At 43.9% G+C, this 20865-nt stretch overlaps 1 protein-coding gene across 1 annotated transcript; it reads left to right on the top strand.

Annotated features, from left to right (window-relative positions):
* The first annotated feature begins 205 nt into the window (after positions 1-205).
* LOC115176167 (intermediate filament family orphan 1-like) lies at positions 206-20444 on the top strand. Its single transcript, XM_029736012.1, has 11 exons — positions 206-513; positions 745-811; positions 2310-4761; positions 11934-11994; positions 12741-12836; positions 13062-13202; positions 13483-13667; positions 15384-15504; positions 16011-16109; positions 16635-16765; positions 17873-20444. The coding sequence occupies exons 3-11, from the start codon at positions 3743-3745 to the stop codon at positions 18033-18035; spliced, it is 2016 nt and encodes a 671-aa protein (XP_029591872.1). The 5' UTR covers positions 206-513; positions 745-811; positions 2310-3742; the 3' UTR covers positions 18036-20444.
* The last annotated feature ends 421 nt before the right edge of the window (positions 20445-20865 follow it).

Raw genomic sequence — 20865 nt, 5'->3', positions numbered from 1 at the left:
GTTTTTGACGGATTGAAAATGTATCTCGATTAGTAATACCCCTGTCTGTTAGGTTTATTTACTCTTGTTTGTATATTTCTGTTTTTGAATGAGTCATCCAATATGCTGTAATAGAAATAATGTCATGCTCGTGAAACGGTACTGACCGTCACTGACAGCTAGGTAGTGAAAGGTAGCATGTTGCTGAGTCATTTTAACTGTCATCCAGAATCTCTTGTTCTAGAAATATCACTTTTACACATGGATGTAACTGTTTTTGTGAAGCAACCCTCCTGCTTAGAACAACCATTTCCAGGGCAACAAGAAATGTACAGTGGTGCATTGACTTCTAAAGAAAAAGAATGAACTTATTTTTGGTTCCTTGGAAGAGGAAAAACAGGTTGCCTGACGGCAGGTGACGTGAGCCAGACAACTCAAGAAGAGATCAGTGCATTCAAATCACAGACATATCATTGCTCTTTAAAAAACAGCATAGGAACAAGACAACAAGAAAAGAGATTATATGTTGTTCATGTAAGTATTTGAACTTTATTATACTTTATTCATGACTGTTGTTGTAAATGTACTATTGTTTTTTCCAAGACAGGGACAACTGGTGCATTTGGTTGAAGAAAATAGTTGTTCTATTTAAATCTACTTTTTTAATTGTATTTTTTAATGGCTTTGTTGCTGGTTTCGGGGTAGTTCCTTATACCTGATAGATAATGGTTAATCACTGATAATATATCTGATCTCTCCCACTAGTATCCGATCTCTGCATCTGTGATATAGTTTATAAATATGGACAGTGATCAAGATGAAATCACCCAGGGTAAGTATGAGCTGAAATATCTACTTTTTACCCCTTTTTCTCCCAATTGGTAGTTACAGTCTTGTCCCATCGCTTCAACTCCCGTACGGACTCAGGGGAGGCGAAGGACAAGCGAAGGACGAGAGCCATGTGTCCTCTGAAACACGACCCGGCCAATCTGCGCTGCTTCTTGCCACACTGCTCGCTTTACCCAGAAGCCAGCCGCATCAATGTGTCAGAAGAAACACAGTACAACTGGCAACCGAAGTCAGCATGCAGGTGCCCGGCCCACCATAAAGAGTCACTAGAGCGCAATTGGACGAGGACATCCCAGCCGGCCAAACCCTCCCCTAAATCGGACGACGCTTGGCCAATTGTGTGCCGCCTCATGGGACTCCCAGTCACGGCCGGCTGTGATGCAGCCTGGGATCAAACCCGGGTCTGTAGTGACACCTCAAGCACTGTGATGCAGTGCCTTAGACCGCTGCGCCACTATGGAGGCCCTGAAATACCTACTTTTATTTACCTTTGGACAATTTGAGAGGGCCCATTAGCCTTATAAAGGCACTACAAAATAATTGAGGTGAGGTGCAGTTTTGTGGCAATCCCAAACCAATAGTTAAGGCTATAATATAAAAAAAATTATTTACATATTTGCATTTCTTCAAAATATATATTTGTTGTAACTTGTTAAAACAGTCCTCGCAATCTCTTATTTACCATTTGGTGAAGTCTTAAATATTAGGCTACATGAATGGGTTAAAGTGCTTTCGAAGTGAGAGTAAGTACTTTATCTTCATCTTGCTGCCAAAGTTACAGATTGTGGCTTTAAATTTGAAGGCTAAATGGGTTTCCCTGCCCCATCTCTCTCTCTCCTTTTCTATCTCCCTCTGTCTCATAGAGGAATATCATGTTGGGAAACCTCTTCCAGCCCGACTACATTTGTTCCTACCAATGCCACATCCACAAGTCAGTACAAAGACAAAACCGTGGCATGTTGAGGAGAAAGGTGTTGAGGAAAAAACACTTTCCTCCATTCCAGCTCTCTAACTGCCTCTGTCTACTTTACTAACACAGATAGCTCAGATTGACATTGTCACTGTGGAAGATGAGTTCACCTTTAATTAATATACATACCTTTAACTACGTCTTAAAGGGATAGCTTTCTGGGTTTTTACTGCAATCCTAATTGGTTTGTGTTCTAACTTATTTAAAATACAGACTACTTGTTTTAAATACAGGCTCAACAGAAAGCCCTATGAAGTAAACTATGTATGGCTTGGGAGTAAAAACATATACAAAAAGCTTTGGGAAAAGTTATGTTCCATAAACGTAGATGAACACAGATCTTCTGGAGTGATATTGTGGCAATAGAAGTCTGATTTAATTATCGACAAGGTATTTTGGGATGTTTTTAGAGAAGCGTGGCAAACGCATTCTATGCATTGTTTACTTCACAGGGCTTTCTGTAGAAAACGATCTCTTTAAGTTGATTGTTTCTGTCCTTTCACTCGCTCAGGACAGGACCATGGTAACATAACAACTATTGAGAAGAGACCAACTACATCTTTAATTTATGCCCCTCCCTATGCTACCAGAACACAGAATACAACCGCTGAGAAGATACCAACATCCATAAATTCAAGTCTCTTTAGCCCTGACAATTCTACTACAACAAAGACCACCACAACCTTTTGAGATAACACCATTCTCCTCAATTACAAGTCAGTATACACCTGACCATTCTACCAGTACAGTGAAAAACCCCATTGAGAAAAGAGCAACATCCTCCATTGCAACTGTGAATGCCACTTCCAGTTACACTACGACACATCAGTCTGATTTTAATGGGGAGATGGATTCCTGTGGGGGACACACAGTACATGTTCAAAATGCTATTGGAAGAGGATCTTGTGATGTCAGTAAATACGTAATTCCCTCCGACATTTCAGTGAACGGCAGGCCAGAGATTGACATAGATCAGGTGCTGGGGGGGGGATCTACACAAGATGCGTCAGGAATTCATGACCAACAGCAACATCTATCCACATTAAGATGGTGTGGCATGTCAGCAAGTCATACTCTTCACTCCACTGATCCCATTGACTGCAAGTACAACATTCAACTTATATGTTCTCTATTGTTTTATGTATGTGTCAAAGGTTGTCAAATAAAATCAAATGTATTTTACCATATTTCAGCCCTCCTCGATCAAACAACAGGAAATTGTGTAATGGAGCATGTGTAGCATACGTTTCAACTAGGTGTAGGCCTAGTTTTGCACAAAACACAGTCCAAAAGTTTCAGTAAGCCAGTAGCCCATAGCTTTTAGACAATATGAGCAGAGAACCTTACAGGCAACGTTATTATGAGCTCTCTCTGACGTCCCCAAGGGATGCTGAGGGTGCCGTAAAACTCCTAAATCGTGAGCCATCATTGATTGAAATAATGGTGACGAAGTTAGACTTACAGACAATAATGCCATTGATATTACTCACGTGTAGGGTAAAATAAACACACAATGTGATATTAATGAAACGTGTCGAGAATTTACTCAAGCCAAGCAGTAGGTGATTGCGCGTTTACTCTAGTCGTGGCGGTAGTTGAAATCCGCAGTAGCTTGTTTATTTCTGCCTGGCCATGGTCTTCTTGACTGTACTGTTACTTCGGCAGACATCCCTACGCCAAAGTTAGTAGTTGCGCTGCGGCCAGCCAGGTAGCCTTCACCGCTTGAATTGCTGCGGCTTTTTCAGTCACTGACGGGTGAAATTTTAAAACGTGGAATATTCTACTTGTTCAATAGCTCCTTTTTACCTATAGCCTATACATTATTTTATTTTGTTCAGTAATCTTATTCTGTCTTGGTAGGACGCATAGGCTAAGTCTTCACAGGGTAAGGCTATTATTTGCATCAGGAGTTAGCTTTCAAGCTAAATTAAGAAGTCTGTTTTCATGCCGGATTTCGAACATTTCAGATTTTCATACTCAAGCATGAATCCGTTATTGGGGGAGAACGCGTACCTGGTTCAGCAACAGCAGCATAACCAGATGGGCAGCCAGTCGGATTCTTCCATGACAGGCCTAGACTCATACGGTGCACCTGACTCAGGCTTCATCTTGGGTGAGCACACTGGCTTTGGACAAGATGGGCTATCTGGCCTGGACTTTAGTGCGCTGCCACCTTCGGGACTCGCGTATCTGCACCTGAACAACATGCACCGCGCGCCGCCGCCTCCCGCAGCGATGGCCCTGCGTAACGACTTGGGCTCCAACATCAGTGTTCTCAAGACCTTGAATTTGCGCTTCCGTTGCTTTTTGGCTAAAGTTCATGAGCTGGAGCGTCGGAATAAAGCTTTAGAGAAACAGCTTCAGCAGGCGTTGGAAAATAATGAGGACAATTCAGGAGAAGGACACAGGAAAAAGCCATTGACTAAGGAAATGGGAGTCCAGACTGGTTTCGTAGGGCACATCGCAGTTAGGCCCGGACATATGCCCCTCCAGAACGTCAATAATTCTGCATACCTGCCCGGAGGCCTTCTCTCTCCATCACTCAACAGGCCTACAACTCCCGTCTTTGAGTCCAACAGCAAATCAGTATTTAGGAACTCGACTCTGACTGACTCGAATTGCAACCTCAATTCCAACCAACTCACTCCACATATTTCCATCAGTCCTTTATTAAGCCCTACTGATCCTTACGAGACTATATCCAACATTAACGAGAAATATGTCCGTTTTGGGACTGGTATGTCTACTAACCCGCCTCCCCGGTTCCTTCCCGGCACCGTTTGGTCCTACAACCACGACCGCAGGTTTGGCACGGGGAGGGATTCGCGCATAACGGGCACGGGTGTGCCTTGTGCCCAAACGGACGGAGTAGGTGTACAAATCGACACCATCACCCCTGAGATACGGGCCCTATACAACGTGTTGGGCAAGGTGAAACGAGAGAGGGATGAGTATAAACGCAGGTATGAATGAAGCGGTCTAATCAACAATAGTGTGTTTTTGCTTTCTTCATACCAAATTACACCCCAGAACACAAGAAAAGAACATTACATCATCATGCAAGGTCTACATGATTTGCGTACGCATCTTGAAATATAAGGCAGCGCTATATTACAGGCTTTATGGTTGTCCAGCTTATGATCATGCTGCCAAAGTACTACTATCTTAGAACTGAGTTGAAATGAGGAGGCATCATCATCATCATCATCATCCATTAGATGGCTTCTGGTTACTCTGCAAATCTTAAAGTGTTTTAGCCACTCTACCTTTTGTCTTCAAATTGCCCCTGTACTTCCCAAGTGATATGCCATTACAAGGCTTCGCTATAGGCTGGTTGGGGATCATAGTTCAAACATAGTTAATCACAGCATTTAAAAGAACAGCATTGGCCAATCTCTTATCCAATAGGAGGATTATCTAGAGAGGGCTGAATTGGCTGGGGAGAAGTCAGCAGTACACTGTTTTTTCTCTCTCACATGGCCTCTATCTCTCTCTCGCTCTCCCTCCTCCGCCCATCTGCGTTTCGCCTCACCACCTGCAATGCAGCACTGTACTGAAAGCTGTGACCGCTAGTGGTGCCGCCAGAGACTGTTCACATTGTTCTCTCTTTTTCTCGTTCCCACTTTCTCTTCTCCTCTCTCTCGCTCTCTATCACTCCCTCTCGTTCTCTCTTTTTTCACTTGAACCCTCTCCCACTCTATTTCTCTCTTACACACACAAACTCCCTGTTCCTCTCTCTTTCGCTCTCTCTCTCTCTCTCTCTCTCTCTCTCATCCCCTCGACCCATCGCATACGATCACTCGCCTTCTGCAGCGTCTGTGAGAAGACGCTGACGTCACTAAATGACACCAGTGACCTTCACTACAGCCTATAGTCCACTGTCTGAATGTTAATTTGTAAGTCGCTCTGGATAAGAGCGTCTGCTAAATGACTTAAATGTAAATGTAAATGTAATGGGAACAAGGCAACGTCAACTCTGTTCACCAGCCTCTATGCCTTGCCAGCTGAAACACCTTCGTCTAATTTCCTTTTATTGACAAGGTCAAATTGTTCAACAGGGGAATATTTCCAATCATCTGCCTTAGATCACATGAAAAACAACTGTCTCATAACAATACAATAACATACAATTCGTTTTTGTGTAATAAAACTCCAGGGGGCTGTGGGAAGCTAGAATAGAATATAACTTCATTTTCCATTCAATTTATACAGTGTATACCTAAGGCAAAAACAAAAGTAGGTTCAAGTTAACTTTATTGTCCCAATTGGGAAATTTGTTGTGCAGTCAGGGTTCAACAATAAAAAACATCAACATTAAAAACAGTGACAACCATATACAGTTGAAGTGGGACGTTTACATACACTTAGGTTGGAGTCATTAAAACTCGTTTTTCAACCACTCCACAAATTTCGTGTTAACAAACTATAGTTTTGTCGAGTCGGTTTGTAGGACAACTACTTTGTGCATGACACAAGTCATTTTTCTAACAATTGTGTCACGTCCTGACCAGTAAAGAGGTTATTTGCTATTGTAGTTTGGTCAGGACGTGGCAGGGGGTGTTTGTTTAATGTGTTTCGGGGTTTGTTGGGCAATGTTCTATGTTAGTCTATTTCTATGTCTGTGTCTAGTTTATCTATTTCTATGCTTAGTTTATTGGTTTGACCTTCAATTGGAGGCAGCTGTTTCTCGTTGCCTCTAATTGAAGGTCCTATTAAGTAGGGGTGTTTTTTCATGGGTTTTTGTGGGTAGTTGTTCCATGTGTAGCTGTGTGTCTTACAGGACTGTTTCTTCGTCGTTGTTGTTTTAAGTGTTTTGTTTTGTTTTCTTCTCAACAAACAAGAAGATGAGCATACACATTCCCGCTGCGCCTTGGTCCCATCTTTACGACGAGCGTGACAGAACTACCCACCACCAACGGACCAAGCAGCGGAGGAAGGAGCAGCAGAGGGTTTTGGAGTCATGGACATGGGAGGAAATTTTGGACGGGGCAGGACCATGGCACCAGGCTGGGGAATACCGACGCCCTAAGGAGCAGCTGGAGGCAGCCAAGGCGGAGCGGCGCCGTTACGAGGCATTATACGCGCCGATTGGCAAGTGCGAGAGGCACCCCCAAGACATTATTTTTGGGGGGGCACACGGGGAGTGTGGCTAGGTCAGGTAATAGACCTGAGCCAACTCCCCGTGCTTATTATGGGGAGCGTTTGGAAGTGAGAGCGCCGGTCTATGCGGAAGTGCGCACGATCTCGCCCATGCGCACGCACAGTCCGGTGCGAGCGAACCCAGCCCCTTGCACGTGCCGTGCTAGAGTGGGCATCCAGCCAGGTAGGAGAATGCCTACGCAGCACATCTGGCCACCAGTGCGTCTCCTAGGCCCAGGCTACCCTACGCCTGCTTTACGCACGGCAGCCATCAGGCCTCTGCACAGCCCAGTTCGCCCTGTGCCAGCACTCCGCTCGTGCAGGGCAACTCTTACCATCCAGCCAGGACGGGTTGTGCAGGCTGTGCGCTCCAGACCTCTAGTGCTTGTTCATGGCCCGGTGTATCCAGTTCCTGCTCCTCGCACTAGCCTTGAGGTGCGTGTCTCCTGTCTGGCGCCTCCCAAGCCAGCACCACGCACCAGGCCTCCAGTGCATCAGCCCAGTCCAGTACATCCTGTTCCCGCTCCTCGCACTAGCCTTGGGGTGCGTGTCTCCAGTCTGGTACCTCTAGTACCAGCCCCACGCACTAGGCCTCCAGTGCGTCAGCCCAGTCCAGTTCGTCCTGCTCCTGCTCCTCGCACTAGCCCTGTGGTGCGTGAAAATAGTCTGGCGCCTCCAAAGCCAGCCCCACGCATCAGGCCTTCAGTGCGCAGTCCCCGTCCAGAGCTTCCGACGACAGTTCCCCGTCTAGAGCTTCCGACGACAGTTCCCCGTCTAGAGCTTCCGACGACAGTTCCCCGTCCAGAGCTTCCGACGACAGTTCCCCATCCAGAGCTTCCGGCGACAGTGCCCCGTCCAGAGCTTCCGGCGACAGTGCCCCATCCAGAGCTTCCGGCAACAGTGCCCCGTCTAGAGCTTCCGGCGACAGTTCCCCGTCTAGTGCTTCCGGCGATGTCCTACAGTCTGGAGCCTGCAGAGACGGCCCACAGTCCGGAACCGGCAGAGACGGCCCACAGTCCGGAGCCTGCAGAGACGGCCCACAGTCCGGAGCCTGCAGAGACGGCCCACAGTCCGGAGCCTGCAGAGACGGCCCACAGTCCGGAGCCGGCCCGCAGTCCGGAGCCGGCCCGCAGTCCGGAGCCGGCCCGCAGTCCGGAGCCTGCCCGCAGTCCGGAGCCTGCCCGTAGTCCGGAGCCTGCCCACAGTCCGGAGCTTGCAGAGACGGCCCACAGTCCGGAGCCTGCAGAGACGGCCCACAGTCCGGAGCCTGCAGAGACGGCCCACAGTCCGGAGCCGGAGCTCCCAGAGTCGCCCTCCAGTCCGATGTCTCCAGCGACGCGCATCAGCCCGAGGTCTCCAGCGGGGTTGGACAGGTTAGGTTGGGGACTAAGGCCAGAGCCTGAGCCACCTCCATAGTAGGTGGATGGGGGAGGGGGGGTGTAGCATAAGAACCGTCAGTGACGGTGGCCTCCCTCCCTTTAGTTTGTGATTATTTTTGTTTTGGGGTTTATTTTTGTGTTTTTGTTTTTTTTTGGTTTCAGGTGCATCCGGGGTCTGCACCTTTGGGGGAGGGGGGGGTACTGTCACGTCCTGACCAGTAAAGAGGTTATTTGTTATTGTAGTTTGGTCAGGACGTGGCAGGGGATGTTTGTTTAATGTGTTTTGGGGTTTGTTGGGCAATGTTCTATGTTAGTCTATTTCTATGTCTGTGTCTAGTTTATCTATTTCTATGCTTAGTTTATTGGTTTGACCTTCAATTGGAGACAGCTGTTTCTCGTTGCCTCTAATTGAAGGTCCTATTTAGTAGGGGTGTTTTTTCATGGGTTTTTGTGGGTAGTTGTTCCATGTGTAGCTGTGGGTCTTACAGGACTGTTTCTTCGTCGTTGTTGTTTTAAGTGTTTTGTTTTGTTTTCTTCTCAACAAACAAGAAGATGAGCATACACATTCCCGCTGCGCCTTGGTCCCATCTTTACGACGAGCGTGACAAATTGTTTACAGACAGATTATTTCACTTATAATTCACTGTATCACAATTCCAGTGGGTCAGAAGTTTACATACACTAAGTTGACTGTGCCTTTAAACAGCTTGTAAAATTCCAGAAAATTAAGTCATGGCTTTAGAAGCTTCTGATAGGCTAATTGACAACATTTGAGTCAATTGGAGGTGTACCTGTGGATGTATTTCAAGGCCTACCTTCAAACTCAGTGCCTCTTTGCTTGACATCATGGGAAAATCAAAAGAAATCAGCCAAGACCTCAGAAAAAAATAGTAGACCTCCACAAGTCTGGTTCATCCTTGGGAGCAATTTCCAAACGCCTGAAGGTACCATGTTCATCTGTACAAACAATAGTACGCAAGTATAAACACCATGGGACCATGCAGCCGTCATACTGCTCAGGAAGGAGATGTGTTCTGTCTCCTAGAGATGAACGTACTTTGGTGCGAAAAGTGCAAATCAATCCCAGAACAACAGCAAAGGACCTTGTGAAGATGCTGGAGCAAACAGGTACAAAGGTATCTATATCCATCTATGCATCTATATCCACAAAATGAGTCCTATATTGACATGAAAGGCCACTCAGCAAGGACGAAGCCACTGCTCCAAAAGCGGCATAAAAATGCCAGACCACGGTTTGCAACTGCACTTGGGGACAAAGATCGTACTTTTTGGAGAAATGTCCTCTGGTCTGATGAATCAAAAAATAGAACTGTTTGGCCATAATGACCATCGTTATGTTTGGAGGAAAAAGGGGGACGCTTGCAAGCTGAAGAACACCATCCCAACCGTGAAGCACGGGAGTGACAGCATCATGTTGTGGGGGTGTTTTGCTGCAGGAGGGACTGGTGCAATTCACAAAATAGATGGCATCATGAGAAGGAAAATTATGTGGATATATTGAAGCAACATCTCAAGACATCAGTCAGGAAGTTAAAGCTTAATCACAAATGGGTCTTCCAAATGGACAATGACCCCAAGCATACTTCCAAAGTTGTGGCAAAATGGCTCAAGGACAACAAAGTCAAGGTATTGGAGTGGCCATCACAAAGCCCTGACCTCAATCCTATAGAGAATGTGTGGGCAGAACTGAAAATGCGTGTGCGAGCAAGGAGGCCTACAAACCTGACTCAGTTACACCAGCTCTGTCATGAGGAATGGGCCAAAATTCACCCAACTTATTGTGGGAAGCTTGTGGAAGGCTACCCGAAACGTTTGACCCAAGTTAAACAATTTAAAGGCAATGCTTCCAAATACTAATTGAGCGTGTGTAAACTTCTGACCCACTGGGAATGTGGTGAAAGAAATAAAAGCTGAAATAAATCATTCTCTCTACTATTATTTAGACATTTCACATTCTTAAAACAAAGTGGTGATCCTAACTGACAGGGAATTTTTACTAGGATTAAGTTCATTGTGTAAAAATGCAGCAATAAATATACATTATTTAATTTTATGTGCAGATTCAGAAAGTTTATGGCCTGTGGGATAAAAGAGTGGTTGGTCTGGGTGGATGGGTGGGCGTATAATGCGATCGTCTACCCAAAGGTTAACATATCATATGTTTTGCAAATTCGTAACATATAGTACGTTTTGAAATTCGTAACATATTATACGAAATGGGTGATGGACATCCACAATTTATTACATACCATACGAAACATAACATATCATACTAAATGGAGTGTCTCGGATTTACGTACGGAATAATACAAATGCTATGAGACCAGGTTGAACTTACAGCATAGGCTACCCAAGTATACTGTTAACAACAGGCTACTGTAGGACTATACACTGCATCCCCACTTGAGCAGACTGATAACAGTGTGTATAGGCAACGTGGACTATGGCACATGCGCCCTCCTGGGTTAGGCCACTTCACCTTCAGTAAGTGCTGCAGCAGGGTGCTCTATATGCATACTGGGTGGTGTTCTGTTCCGTAACACAGCTGAGTAAGGGAGAATAGGCGCACAACATGGATATACAAACTCCATCAAACTTCAGAATGAACTGGGTGGTTCGAGTCCTGCATGCTGATTGGCTCACAGCTGTGGTATATCAGACCGTATTCCACGGGTATGACAAAACATTTATTTTTACTGGTCTAGTTATTTTGGTAATACAGGAGGTTGGTGGCAGCTTAATTGGGGAGAATGGGCTCGTGGTAATGACTGGAGCGGAATCAGTGGAACGGTATTGAATACACCAAATACATGGTCTCCAGGTGTTTGATGCCATTCCATTTGCGCTGTTCCAGCCATTATTATGAACCATTCTCCCCACAGTAGCCTCCACTGGTTGGTAACTAGTTTATAATAGCAATAAGGCATCTCTGGGGTTTGTGATATTTGGCCAATATACCACGGCTAAGGGTTGTGTCCAGGCACTCTGCGATGCATCGTGCAGAAGAACAGCCCTTAGCCGTGGTATATTGGCCATTTACCACACACCCTCGGGCCTTATTGGTTAATTGATCCGCATGAGCACAACACTGTAGCCTATAGGAGAGGGTATTAGGCTATCTGCCTGGTTTCTATCTGTTATTTGTAACTTTTTTACATGTATTTTTTATTTAAAATTTATTCAACTAGGCAAGTCGGTTAAGAACAAATTCTTATTTACAATGACGGCCTACCAGAGAACAGTGGGTTAACTGCCTTGTTCAGGGGCAGAACGACAGATTTTTACCTTGTCAGCTTGGGGATTCGATCCAGTATTACTATTATACTATTTGTGAGACATTTTGGCCTTTGACAAAGTTATCTACCCTCAGTCACAGATGGTCGGGAAAATTGAGGAACTAGAATATCCTAAATAGACAATAATGGTGATTGTGTGATTGAACTGCTAAAGTTGGGTGTGTAATTGGAAGTTGTGTCCCCAGAAGAGACAGTGATGATAGTGCGATGTTGTGGTGATGACTCCCTCATCCATCCCCATTCTCATCTTTATGATCACTGTGTGTGTGTGTGTGTGTGTGTGTGTGTGTGTTTCAACAGATGGGAGGAAGAATATACATTCAGAGTGGACCTCCAGGAGAAAGTGGCTGAGCTGGAGGAGGTAAGCCCTTAGCTGTGTCAATGATAAAGGGCAATCTGCGATTGCTACATGCATGTTTTAATCAATGATATATAGCCATTGATTCTTGAAAAACAAAACATATATAAATGCCTCGTGAGCTTAGTTCACCAGTCAAACCCCCTCAGAACCCAAAATAGAAGTGGGTTTTACTCCATTGTTGGTAAACAATGTAATTGTAAAGAAACACTGTATAGTGTCGCTTTAAAACATGGTAAAACTCTCATTTTGAACTCATGGATGGTGAGTCCTTGTGTCCATAGCACCGTCTATGAATTTGATAGTGGTTGCATTTCTCCGAACCCCCCATCCCTAAGCTGTTTACCTAAAAAGCTGGAGGTCGACTGCTTTGTTATTGTTTGAACTGCAGGTTACCCCTTTTAATATTTCACATCACACTAACATTATGATTCCACCTCAGATTGATTGGTTGATTGGAAAGCAGTAGTAGAGAGGTAGAGAGTGTATTGTGTAACTTGAGCTGGAAAGAACTACAAATGAACTATTCAATACGCCACCCATTCTATTTATTCTGCATACTTATAATCAGTTATGTCATACATGCAATGCAAATAATGCGCGCGTGTGTGTGTATGTGTGTGTGTGCGTGTGCATGTGTCTGTGTGTGTGTGTGTGTGTGTGCGTGTGCGCGTGGCGTGTGTGTCTGTGTCTGTGTGCGTGTGCGTGTGCGCGTGCGCGTGTGTGTGTGTGTGTGTGTGTGCGTACAGGATCTCCAGGAGAGTGAGGTGTGTCAGGATGAGCTGGCCCTCAGGGTGAAACAGCTGAAAGCTGAGCTGGTCCTCTTCAAAGGCCTAATGAGCAACGTGAGTCCCTCATAGCAACGCTGGAATAGTCCCACGTGAGATGGCTTAGAATAGGAATTTTGCCCTACTCACTTTTGAGTTCTAAAATCGTAGAACATCTCTAATTGGTAACTCATTGGTGCGGTTAACTTCAAAAATGTATTTTAAAATACAAATAAGATTTGGGAACACATATTTCCTTTTGCGAGGGTCACTCACTCTCCTCTCCTTCTCTCTCTCTATCAGAACCTGTCGGATCTAGACAGTAAGATCCAGGAGAAAGCCATGAAGGTGGACATGGACATCTGTAGACGCATCGACATCACAGCTCGCCTGTGTGACGTGGCCCAGCAGAGGAACTGTGAAGACATGATCCAGATCTTCCAGGTCAGGACTGCTTATAGGCCACTATACAACTAACTATACTATATGTTAGGTAGCCCCTAGACACTGATATGAGATCAGTTTAGCATTTACCACCATAATGGTTAAGTGTAGGATTTTCCAAAGGTAAGCAGATTCTAGATCTGTTGGAGCAATCGTCGATTGGTTTAATTACAGCTTGACCGATTCTGTGGAAGCAAGTCCACTCATATCTTCTAGGTCAACTCATGTTAATTACACCTTTATTACACTGCTATTACACTGTTATTCCACTTTTATCTAGCAGATGGCCACACCTCCTTCCACTCTGACTCGCCGGCCCCGAAAGCAGGCGGCCCAGTCGGTTAAAGGCGGTGATGGGGACGAACCAACCAGCATCTCTGAGAGCGAGAGGGGCAAGGATGAGGAGTCGTGTAGCACGTCAGCCAATCAGATCAACGAGGAGATGCAGAGGATGCTGAACCAGCTGTGAGTCCTAAATATGAGGAAATGGTCAGCAATCAAGGTCTGATAAAGTTTCAGTCACCACAATTGGGAAGCCACTCTAAATTTCAGACCATGATTGAATCAGGACGGTTAGAGTTGGTCTGGATAAAAAGCTTACACACTGCTCATCACCAGGACTAGCCTGTCACTTGAGAGTCGGCCAGTAAACTACACTGAACAAAAATATAAACGCAACACGCAACAATTTCAAAGATTTAACTGAGTTACAGTTCATATAAGGAAATCAGTCAATTGAAATAAATTAATTAGGCCCTAATGTATGGATTTCACATGACTGGGAATACGGATATGCATCTGTTGGTCACAGATACCTTAAAAAAAATAGGTAGGTTTGTGGATCAGAAAACCAGTCAGTATCTAGTGTGACCACCATTTACCTCATACAGCCCAACACATCTCATTCGCATAGAGTTGATCAGGCTGTTGATTGTTGTCTGTGGCATGTTGTCCCACTCCTCTTCAATGGCTGTGTGAAGTTGCTCGATATTGGTGAAACTGGAACATGCTGTCGTACACGTCAATCCAGAGCATCCCAAACATGCTCAATGGGTGACATGTCTGGTGAATATGCAGGGCATGGAAGAACGGGGACATTTTCAGCTTCCAGGAATTGTGTACAGATACTTGCGACATGGGGCCGTGCATTGTCATGGTGAAATATGAGGTGATGGCGGCGGATGAATGGCACAACAATGGGCCTCGGGATCTCGTCACGATATCTCTGTGCATTCAAATTGCCATCGATAAAATACAATTGCATTCGTTGTCCATAGCTTATGCTTGCCCATACCATAACACCACTGCCACCATGGGGCACTCTGTTGAAAACTTTGACATCAGCAAACTGCTCGCCCACACAGTGCCATACACGCTGTCTGCCATCTGCCCAGTACAGTTGAAACCGGGATTCATTGATGAAGGGCACACTTCTCCAGCGTGGCAGTGGCCATCAAAGGTGAGCATTTGCCCACTGAAGTTGGTTTCAACGCCGAACTGCAGTCAGGTCAAGACCCTGATGAGGATGACGAGCACACAGATGAGCTTCCCTGAGGCGGTTTCTGATAGTTTGTGCAGAAATTCTTTGGTTGTGAAAACCCACAGTTTCATCAGCCGTCCGGGTGACTCATCTCAGACCATCTCGCAGGTGAAGAAGCCGGATGTGGAGGGCCTTGGCTGGCATGGTTACACGTGGTCTGCGGTTGTGAGGCCGGTTGGATGTAATGCCAAGTTCTCTAAAACGATGTTGCAAGCGGCTTATGGTAGAGAAATTAACATTCAATTCTCTGGCAACAGCTCTGGTGGACATTCCTGCAGTCAGTATGCCAATTGCATGCTCCCTCAAAACTTGAGACATCTGTGGCATTGTGTTGTGTGACAAAACTGCACATTTTAGACTGGCCTTTTATTGTCCCCAGCACAAGGTGCACCTGTGTAATGATCATGCTGTTTGATCAGCTTCTTGATATGCCACACCTGTCAGGTGGATGGATTATCTTGACAAAGGAGAAATTCTCACTAGCAGGAAAAATCTGAGAAGTAAGCTTTTTGTGCGTATGTAACATTTCTGGGATCTTTTATTTCAGCTCATGAAACATGGGACCAACACTTTACATGTTGCGTTTATATTTTTGTTCAGTATATACATATATTTACAACTAGTAAGCCATACTATTGCAGGAGGGAGTGTGAGTTTGAGGACGACTGTGACAGCCTGGCCTGGGAGGAGACTGAGGAGACTCTGCTGCTGTGGGAGGATTTCCCAGGATACACTCTGGGAGCAGTGGAGACCCAGGGAGAGGTAAGCCACTATACCTGCCACTATACCTGCCACTGGCTGATCTAAGTTTTGTATTTACCACTGTAATGGTTCATGTTTGGAGCTGGCTAGGGTAAGCTGATCCCAGAACTGTGTTGAAGGGCGTGTTTCAACCGAAGCCGCTGTACTTCCTGCTTGTTAATTATTCTTATGGTTGGGCTGCCTTGTCTGTGTGTCTCTGTCCTATTTTAAACACTGCATGTATGACTGTGACATTGGTATGTCCTGATCCGTGGATCACAGTGTAAATTAGATAAGCTGGTAGCACACACACACACACAAAACACACACACACACACACAGACACACAGACACACAGAGGCAGGGCATTAGAGACACTTTGGAATTGAGCTGTACTTATGCAATGGATTGGCAGTATATTACATTTCCATATACTGATCGACATTCCTTTTATCTCATGTATCTTAGGCAAATAAGCACAAAACAATGTGTTCTCTTTCTCTCTCACACGCACACACACCACGCAGCAGCAGCAGGAGGAGTCCATAGAGAAGGTGATAAAGGACACAGAGTCCCTCTTCCAGACTAGAGAGAAGGAGTATCAGGAGACAATCGACCAGATCGAGGTGAGACACACACAAACATACAAAGCCCTTCTCTAAGTACCACAGTTGTCCCCCTGCAGTTTGTACAATATGAGGACTTTGCTGCAGGATAAGGCTATTTATTAGCCTGCAGAGAAGTAAACAGAGCCATAAATACATAGACGTTTCTCTGGGATTATTACATTATGGAAATAAATAAGTCAGCCATTCCATGTGCTTACATGAATCACTGTTGAAATTAGTTCCTATGTAGATGATAAGATAAATTGAAGTAACAAATTGAAGGTAGTGTAGTCTTTCAAGAGCTCTCCTCTTGCTTGCTCATTTGCTAATTTCTCTGTTCCCCGTGGCAACGATAGGAAGTACAAATACAATCGACCTAAAAGAAGACACAAACTAGAAAAAAAGATTTATGCAAACGGCTGCAGCCTTTTGGTTTTGCGCTTGCAAAGATCCTGCCCCTAATCGCTCCAACATTTTGGTGGTGACACTTTAAACCAGAAAGCAAACTTACGGTATGGATTGTCTTACCTTACGTCTCCACAGTTGGAGCTGGCCACGGCTAAGAGTGACATGAACAGACACCTGCACGAGTACATGGAGATGTGTTCCATGAAGCGAGGCCTGGACGTGCAGATGGAGACGTGCAGGAGACTCATCACCCAGAGTGGAGACAGGTATCAGACACCTCCGCATGGTGCTGAACACTCACCCTAAACGCTCAAAAAGATACCTGTATGAGATATCTAATCGGTCAAAGAGATACCCTAAAGATACCTAGAGTTACCCTGGAGATACCCTGGAATTAGATACTAGAAAGAGGTAAAAGATTGCAAGATGTCAAATCAAATCAAATGTTAATTTGTCACATGTGCCGAATACAACAGGTGTAAGCTTTACCATGAAATGTTTACTTACAAGCTCTTAACCAACAATGCAGTTTTAACAAAATAAGAGTTAAGAAAAGATTTACTAAATAAACAAAAGTTTAAAAAAGTAATACAATAAAATAACAATAACGAGGCTATGTACAGGGGGTACCGGTATCAAATCAAATTTTATTGGTCACGTACACATGGTTAGCAGATGTTATTGCGAGTGCAGCGAAATGCTTGTGCTTCTAGTTCCGACAGTGCCGCAATATCTAACAAGTAATCTAACAATTCCACAACAACTACCTAATACACACAAATCTAAGTAAAGGAATGGAATAAGAATATATACATGTAAATATATGGATGAGCAATGACCAAGCGGCATAGGCAAGATGCAATAGATGGTATAAAATAAAGTATATACATATGAGATGAGTAATGCACGATGTGTAAACATTATTAAAGTGGCATTATTAAAGTGACTAGTGATCCATTTATTAAAGTGGCCAATGAGTTCAAGTCTGTATGTAGGCAGCAGCCTCACTGTGTTAGTGATGGCTGTTTAACAGTCTGATGGCCTTGATAAGTACAACATATCATACAATGGCAGCAATAAACACACAAGATTGTAGACAGGTATACACAATGGAGAATACAGGTAGTGTCATTAGCCACACTGTACCTCACTGTACTATCGTTACATTGACCCACCTGTAAGTATGGTAGACTGGTCCCAGATCAGTTTGTGCTGCTGTGCCATCTCCTATGGTCATTATTACTCCAATGACCGTAGGAGTTGGCAAGACGGCTCAACAGATTTGGGACCAGGCTATGAATACGGACCGTTGAGTCATCTTGTCTCGATTCATTGCCTGTTGTATTGACTCCACCTCTCTGTCTCCCTTTCAGGAAATCTCCCCCCCTCATTACTGTGGCAATGGAAGACTCTGATGACGGAGAGAAGGAGTGGAAAAAGGCGTCCCCACCCGCAGACTCTGAAAGTGATGAACCCTACTGTGAAACACAGGTTAATAGTGGTACGGTCCCTCACTTACCATGGAGGAAGTCCTAACCCTTACTGATGATGCCCTGTAGATGTACCATAGTCTGGATAGTGCTGTTGTTTACATTTTTTGCCATCAATTATGTAAAACCAGCAGACTCTTTCCAGGGCCATATGTCACCACTGCCCTCTTGTGGTTCAGGTTATTAAAACACCTAATCTGAGGATAGGACTAAATGGCACTTTAAAACATTTCAATGAATTTCTTAACATTGTGCTATTTATATCTCTTCTTATATGATATGAACGATCAAAATATATACATTTTTGTTAAGTTTGCACATTGATCTTGCTGTTTGTAGCAAGGTCCAACCAAAAACTATTTGCACACAGTTTTTGTGGAATAAATGCCTTATGTTACATTGCAGTTACAGATTTGAAACCACAGTTGAATTTTTGAAGGCAAGCAAAAAATTGCACAGGATAAGTAATTATCTAGTAGTCTGTTGCAGTCAAACAAAATGAGCATTTGCAATTTTTGCTAAAGGGAAAGGACTTAGCTGTTGATAGTCATCTATGAAAATGTATTTTCTTTATAATTAATGTCCTTCTCATGATCTATTTTCCCTTTTTGAAAGTATGGATACCACTTCTAGGAAACTTGTAGAAAGATTGCTTAAAAAGGCTTTACCTCCTTCAATCTCATAACATTTGTATATACACAACACGTTATTAACAGAAGCTCACAACATTTGTATTTATGTTGACTTTATTATTATTTACTTTATTTGATTACATATTCATACATACTTGATTCATTTATTTCAGCACTTTTTCAGTCATCATTGAAATTCAGATAGCTATGTATTTATTTTATATTACGATCACTGTAAAGAAAGTATGATAGGCGATAGATTTTTTTATATGAAATGCAGAGGATAATATTATGTAGTTTTGCAAAGACAATTCACAAAAGCCATTGCTATAACGTTTAGAGTTAAAAGTAAAAAAGTTTAGAGTTAAAAGTAAAACATTGGTACCGTTAGCTTTGCACTGTCATGCACATTGCTGTGATTCCAAACTATAAGCAAACATAGAAGCATACTGCATTAGACCCCTGGATAGTGTTGATATCACAACCCACATAAAGTCCTACAAAAGCACACACTCAATGCTAGTGTATCAATCCCCAGCCAGCAGTGACTTCATCTTGAACTCAAAAAGGCTCTCTGATCAATCAACGGCGAATCAGACTGCCATTTTGGTGCACTTTTAAAATGGACAGCCAAGAGGTGTGAGTTTAAAGGCCCGTGGACAACGGGACAAGTAGGCTACAGTAGATGTTGGTCCTGTTCAGGACAATCTAACATACTGCTAGCAGGTGAATAACTTCTTTAGGAGCTCGTTCAAGGGCACTCAAACTGTGACATGTTTTATGTAGCACATGAGACCTTCATTACCTGAACAAAGACACCCCGCCTAGTGTGTTTAACCATCTGCTTTGTGAGATCTGGGGTTTTGTCTCTGGATGTTGCACAGTCTCATTGCACTTGAACGTGCTCAGTGTTTACAGCTGGAGAAAACGTAAACAACAATCATATCTAGGGCTTGATTCAAATCAGTAGCGCAGAAGATCAGCGTTACAGCGCGATTGACATTTAAAAGCAATGTTTCCTTGTTCACGGTAAACGCTGCATGTGTCGGCTCCAATCAGAAATTACCTTTACATTTCAACCACACTACAACACAGATTGTCCGCGCTCCGGATTGAATCGAGCCGCTCCTTTGTTTATTGATGTCTAAAAGCCTATTGTAAATACTCCCCCCCCCCCTATATTGTACAGTTTGTAAATCTCCACATATAAGTTGCACAAAAGGATCTATATTCAACAGTAATGGTAAACACTGTATAAAAAATGCAAACATATAACACCTGTACTAGCTGTTACTGAATGTAAATAACATGTCAATGTACACTGAGAAGACAAATGCATGTAAGAGATTTAAGAAAAGGATTTCAGACAGTATGAATGTAAAGGTGGCCATTGTATAGGGAGTGTCTTTGGGTGTTCTACGACTAGCTTTGTTGGTGTGCATGTACCTCTGTCTAGTGCTGTCTGTTTTGTATTGCAAGAATATTTCAGAGTTTACTTGTTCACCTCTCTGGGGATTCAAAACATATCGCTCATATTATAAAACTTGAATGTCTGCCTAGTAAATTCTCTCATCTTTACCGCAAAAGAGTAAACACAGAAGAATGTACAGAAGAAAAGCAGTCTTAACAGCAAAAGCAGTCTTAAGACTTGCATCGCCATAGCCATCAATAGACTATCGTACCTCGTGATGCAACTGTGTACAGAAGCTCAGCAAGTAAACTTTTGAAAACATCAATGTTGAAATATGAATATTAGCAACAGCTGTGTAAGAATTACGATTATATGTGGTGAAAGAGTTGAACATTACATTTCCAGTCTCAAAGGATATACACGGAGTATACCAAACATTAGGAACAACTTCCTAACATTGAAACAGCCTCAACTCGTCAGGGAATGGACTCTACAAGGTGTCAAAAGCGTTCCACAGGGATGCTGGCCCATGTTGACTCCAATGCTTCCCACAGTTGTGTCAGGTTGGCTGGATGTCCTTTGGGTGGTGGACTATCTTGACGGGAAACTGTTGAGTGTGAAAAACCCAGCAGCGTTGCAGTTCTTGACACAAACCTGTGTGCCTGGCACCTACTACCATACCCCGTTCAAAGGCACTTAAATCTTTTGTCTTGCCCGTTCACCCTCTGAATGGCACACATACACAATCCATGTCGCAATTGTCTCAAGGCTTAAAAACCCTTCTTTAACCCGTCTCCTCTTCATCTACACTGATTTGAAGTGGATTTAACAAG

This window comes from Salmo trutta, chromosome 36 (genome assembly GCF_901001165.1).
Source record: "Salmo trutta chromosome 36, fSalTru1.1, whole genome shotgun sequence".
Lineage (NCBI taxonomy): Eukaryota > Metazoa > Chordata > Actinopteri > Salmoniformes > Salmonidae > Salmo > Salmo trutta.
The sequence above is the reverse complement of the archived record's forward strand: the minus strand, read 5'-3'. Positions and strand labels throughout refer to the sequence as shown.